Source organism: Garra rufa, chromosome 7, assembly GCF_049309525.1.
Source record: "Garra rufa chromosome 7, GarRuf1.0, whole genome shotgun sequence".
Taxonomy (NCBI): domain Eukaryota; kingdom Metazoa; phylum Chordata; class Actinopteri; order Cypriniformes; family Cyprinidae; genus Garra; species Garra rufa.
Genome location: NC_133367.1, coordinates 47,611,947 through 47,618,074, shown reverse-complemented (window position 1 = coordinate 47,618,074; position 6,128 = coordinate 47,611,947). Strand labels below are relative to the sequence as shown.

The 6,128-nt window shown below is 35.1% G+C and overlaps 1 protein-coding gene across 1 annotated transcript in view; it reads right to left on the bottom strand.

Annotated features, from left to right (window-relative positions):
* The window catches only part of atf6b (activating transcription factor 6 beta), a 42,148-nt gene that overhangs the window by 11,947 nt on the left and 24,073 nt on the right, over positions 1-6,128 (bottom strand). Inside the window, exons 14-16 of the mRNA XM_073843755.1 lie at positions 5,981-6,051; positions 5,798-5,897; positions 5,633-5,717 (exon numbers count right to left, since the gene is read on the bottom strand). Of these exons, the coding sequence (XP_073699856.1) occupies positions 5,633-5,717; positions 5,798-5,897; positions 5,981-6,051 (256 nt within the window). The remainder of the gene's footprint in view (positions 1-5,632; positions 5,718-5,797; positions 5,898-5,980; positions 6,052-6,128) is intronic.

Sequence of the window (6,128 nt, the reverse complement as noted above, 5' to 3'; positions counted from 1 at the left end):
AATAAAGTCAAAATACTACGAAAATATAGCCAAAATATTTGGACACTAAAGTTGAAATATTTCAAGAATAAAGTTGAAATACTACGAGAATGATGTCCAAACATTACGAGTATAAAGTCGAAATATTGTGGGAATAAAGTTATATTATTCTGAGAGTATGGCCTGTATTTTGGTCTGGATTGAGAGCACCAGGAGAAGTTGCCAGTCACGGGAATTTATTTGAATACTGTTGCATCCACATCATCTTACTGGGATGAGGAAGAGTCCATTTTAAGGACTCATGGAAACAGCTTAATATCAAGAATGTGATATGTATTAACACTGAACAGGAACAGCTTTTCATTCAGCTCACCCAATTGGCATTCCTTTGGGGCCTTTCACCAGCTTTCTTATTTAACCCCTTTTAATACGCTACAAATACATGTGGAATTATTAGCAGAAACCATACCTTGTGTCATACTCACTGGCACAGCATGCTTGGAAATAATGCTTCATGTCCGATTGCATTTTTTGAAGTCTCAGCTTTCAAAATCAGTTTTATTGCAAAATACAAACAATGCGCCTTACAATAATGTGTTTTCCAGGACCTTTAATGTGGCGTGACAGATCGCTGTATTCATGTGAATCAATTCATTAAATGACACTGTTCTTTGTGAAAATTCCACCACCTACTCTGCACAAAAAGTCTGTGGCATCCAACCTTTCATTCCTCACATATATTAATAAAAAAAACAACAACAATATGTTCTAGAGGTTGAAGTGGGCGTTATATAGTTGTCTTTTCTGAGGTATTTAATGTGAAGTGACTATTCACAAGCTGACTTAGTCACGGTATAATACACAGGGTTTCTGCAGATATGAACAAGACAAGAACAAGAAATTTAAGACTTTTTAAGACCTTTTTAATACCACCTTATATGAAATTTAAGACCGAAACCTGTAATGGAAATAGATATTATATTACATGCATATATGTAATATTTAATGTGTTTAATGTAAAAAGTAAACGCAATTTCATGGCTGTCATAAATTAAATTTATTACTACGATATACAGTGAACTTTTCATATCAGCAGATACTATTCCACACAAAATATCCCCATAAAAGTACCACTAGAAATATCTGATGTAAAAAAAAAAAATTAGCTTTTACATCGTAAATCTGCATATTTGATTTACCTTTATAAATGCCTTTTTTTTTTTTACTTTTGAAATGTATGCATTACCTTTGAAATTTATTTTATGAATTTATCAATAAATTCTAAATGGCTGTTAGCAGTGAGATTACATAATTTACAAAGTGAGATTAATGTTTTAAATACATTTATTGATTTATAAATATATACATTAGAAATGTTGGGTGTGGAGGCATACTTTTAAACACACTAAACTACCAGCAGGTGGCGGTAAGTCACTTCATGAGCGAGTTATTTCAACTGATTCGAGCAAAACGCTGAATCATAGCAGAACGTTGCTAGGAGAATGCTTCTGCTAATGTTGCATATTGTCTAATATGTAAGTAACTACTTGACTAACTACTTTTTTATTGAGCTAAAATTAATGTAACATTTGTAATTGTGAGAATTTTTAGCAAAAAGCTCACTTGGTATATTACTGAACTATATCATGCTATAAATAAACTATACATTTTAAATTTTTACCTCAGTGTATTTCTTTAGAGTGCCGTTACATTCATTTGTTTTAAAGTATGTCACAAATAGACCAGAAATACACTATCCATTATCAATTTCTGTTTACGTTTAATGTATTAAAATATGAATCTTTCTTGCCGTTGGATGCTTCACTAGTTGTTTTTGTCACTTCAGTTTTAATCAGGCGGTTTGTTCGGTCGGGCAAGTATAAAAAAAACATTTTAAAAGTATTTCGAATGCTGGCGGTCAGCTAGCTCGACCTATATTTCTTCTTATTATTGATAACATTATATACAGAAAAAGGTAGTTTGACCTGTATTCTGCTACTGCGATTCTGAAGACGCAGTAACTTCCACAGAGGGAGAAAAAAAATCTAGTTGTTAGCAACTGGCCTTAGCCAAACAAACCCTATATTCAGTTTTATCAAGCCAAGTATCACTAAACTTGCACTTCCTCACTGCTAAAAAGTTAAATCCATTTTGCTTCTGCGGTACAATCCGAGAGAGACTCGCGCCAATAACAGAAAGCTGATTGGCTATTGCATGCTGGTCTCATTTGTAGTTTAAATACAGCAAATTATATTGGGAATAGTGAAATAAAGAACTACAACACCACGGAAACAACAAAAAGAGAATTTAAATGAGCATTAGAGGTAGCGTTACATGGACATCGGAAAAATAAGACCTGTGTAAAATTATTTAAGACCTAGAACAGCGAATTTAAGACTTTTTAAGGCCTAAAATTTTGATTTTTAAATTTTAGACTTTTTAAGACTTTTTAAGACCCCGCGGAAACCCTGAATACAGTAAATGACTGGAAATAATATTTAATGTCTTCCACTCATTATTTGCAGCATGCCAGACACCCAGTAATCACTTTCAACATAACACAGCTCAGCTTTCAAATGGTCAATTTGATCACGAAATACAAATTAAAAATATGTTTTTCCTCTTTATTTCAAGTTTATAACAAGATATAAAACTGAAAGAACGTCAGAAGGAATGAAAAAAAACCTGTATAGCCTAACTTGAAAGTGAATACAGCGATCTGTCACGACACATTAAAACACATTATTGTAAGACGCATTGTTTGTATTTTGCTATAAAACTGATGGATTTTGAAAGCTTAGACTCTGGAATATTTCCCGCTGCTCTCAATCTGGGCCATCTATAGTCTAGAACAGTGTTTCTCAACGGGGGCGGTACCGCCCCCCAGGGGGCGTTGGGAGAGCCTCGGGGGGCGCTGAAAGCAATAATTTTGAAAGGGGGGCGCTGAGGTGGTTTTGGGGGGCGTTTGGTTAAGACGAGTTTAAACCGAATAAGTTTGAGCTAAAACTTGCAGAAGAAAATGGTCTGCCACATCCTAATGCCATTTCTACACTGGATGCATCAAAGCGCACTTTTCTGTATCTATTTGACAACTTGTCTGCAGCATAAGCGCACGGAATGCGTTTACTGTAGCGCTCGCGCTCAGTTACTGAATGACTCATTATAACGGGATCTACGTGCTTTAACGCAACTTGTTGCGCCGTTCGCGGCCAGTGTAGCAGTGTTACGGTCATTGCACACTGTGTCCGAAATTTTCGTATACGTTATTTCGTATTCGTAATCCTAAAAATTCGTCAAGCACAGAAACCTTGCACACTGAGTCCGACGAAATAGAACGATGTTGTCCACTCTCTTCTTAAAAACAGAAACAGATACAGAGGAGTGAGGGAATACTTTTAAGGCGCACCTCCTTATTAATAAACTGCGGGATTATCCCGGGTAATTCAGAGTTTATTTCAGGATGTCAGTAATCGTTGATGCTTTGCTAGCATTACTGGAGCCACATATTATAAAGAAGACCACTAATTTTTGCGAACTCAGCGTACAAGGACCTTTACAGTGCTTGTGCTGCGGGACAAAGTGAATGAACTTGACAGACGCAATTCTGGATTTTGGCGTTCGCTTGTACGGTGGCTCTGAACTGTCAAAACACCTCTCAAAATGCTTGCTACGGATGCGAAAAACGCAAAAAAATCAAACCCGATCCGCAATTTTTTATGACGGACGAAAAATTTGGAGGCAGTGTGCAAGTGTGATTAACATAACGTGAGGTATTTATTTTTTAACGTGCGAAAAATTCGGACTCAATGTGTGCAATGACCTTAAGTGTTAGCTGGCTGCTAGTTTACAATAGTCACGGTCAAGCATGAGATGCTTTTTCTTGTTTAGAAAAAAATAATAATATGAAAGCTTTTTGTTTGCCAAATTATTTAAATGCCAAATTTTTAAAGAATGTATTCAAAGCTCACAAATAATAGCCCAGCCTAATTCTATATGCTTTTTTCTCCTTGGGAAACTAATGATAATGATATTTCAAGCCCAGTCAAATCAAATATGTCATGAATGTCATGTGGCATTCAATTACATATATTTGAAATAAAAGTATGTATGGGCTAATGTGGGCTGTTTGGGTTTAGATAGCTTACATGCTTTTAAAATAGCCTATATATTATAAATAAAATATACATTACTATTAAAAAAGGCAAATAAGATTTTTTAATGGATGAATAAACATAGGTTGCATTTGTTTGTTTTTTAAAAAATATATACCATTAAAAAAGCTTTTTTAATTGAATATATTTTAAATGTGTTTTCCTCTTCATTACTCTAGCTTTCAGTGTCACATGATCTTTCAGAAATCATGCTGAATGCCATAAAATCAAGAATATGTGATCTCTTTAACATTTATTTAATTGACTGAAGTACAAAGAAACAAATTCCAATGTTTACACTGGCCAACATATTTTTGTTAATATAAACAAATTTTGAGCCACGATCTAGCTTTGCTTGCAAAGACTGAGAAGCTCATTTTATACCCAAAGATGATCCCCTCACCTATTACCAATTCACCTGCCTCCTGTCAACTGTTTCAAAACAGATTAGCTTATTCTATAACCTTTTCACCTTTATTTTTCTTCTGCCCCAATTGTTTTGGAGTGTGTTGCACTTTTGTGACTTTTCTTTTCTTTGTAATGTTTTCAATTGAATAAAAGTTAAATAGAATTAACAAATCATAGATTTTATCATTTTACAAAACGTCCCAACTTTTAGTGTTGTACTTAGTTTTCTTTAAGGTATTTGTAAGCAAACTTTTAAATATTCTAAAAATTGTGAAATATAGTAAAGTAGAGTTTACATTTCTTCCATTTGCATGTGTAGTGGTATTACCCACAAAATTAACCATGTCTACTATCTCAGAAAAAAGGGAATTCAATATATTCTCAAAAAGCAGGGTATTTTCCAAGGAATTTTTTTTTTTTTTTTTTTACTGAAAGCTAATTGAAAATATCCAAACATACCACAGCAGTAAAAAGGGTGTTCAAGAGTTCCAGAAATGGAAGAACAAACTAAAATCACTTATGTAAAAATGTCCTTTTGGATATGTTCTAAACAGGAATTTTTATTTAGTCTTTTTAAATTTGGGGCAATAAAGTATATCAGCATCACAAAAACACTGAAGCTCTAGCAATGAAAATCACCAATTTGCTTAAAAACTGCAAATGAATGTTATTAATGTTTTTTTTATATATATAATTTACTGTAAAAAAATGATCAATTCAATGCGTCCTTAAATTAATTTAGTAAAAATTGTAATGACCCCATACATGTGAATTGCTATAAATATAATAACACACCTATTATAAACACAAAATACTAATAACAATCAATTTTAATTTTCATTGAGGACAATTAGACTATGATTTATTTGATGGGGGGCGGTGAGGGACCTGAATAATGGGTAGGGGGGCGCTGGACCAAAAAAGGTTGAGAACCACTGGTCTAGAATATACTCTCAAAATATCAGACCAGCTGTTTGACCTCTATTGTGCAGCCCTACACTCAACCCACTGACGTTCATGCATGAGACGTTTTTCAAAACATCTTCATTTGCTTCACATTTTCACCTTAGAGGGAACTGACTGCAGAAACTCACCGTTGATGGCCATAGCAGGCATGACCAGAGACATTTTGGGTCGAGTTGTTTTATTGTGGCTGATGGCAGGTAACAGCAGGTGATCCTACAAGAGCCAAAGATGAGAATGAGTGAGTGTGTGTGTGTGTGCTTCCTGCAGACACAGCGGTGGGCGGCTCTTCTTACCCGTCTGAACGACACCACGTAGAAAGTGTCCTCGCGCCGATCAATAGCGTCCAGAAAGTCGCTGTAGCTGATCTCTGGGCCGGGCAGCACCTGCAGCTGACTGCGAGGACAGACCAGGCAAATGTGGGCTGAACATTTTAATGTTAACATTTCCACAACTTCTTTTACTCCGAGGATAGTTACCTTTCGATGGAACGATGAGCCTGAATCGGAAGGTACCTGGAGAAGTTTGTCTTTCTGTGCTGAGCCTTCTGCTGATAAAAGAGAAAGAACGTGATAAATCAAATGTGTGTAAACGATGCTAATGTGTCATAGAGAAGCTCATCTGTGT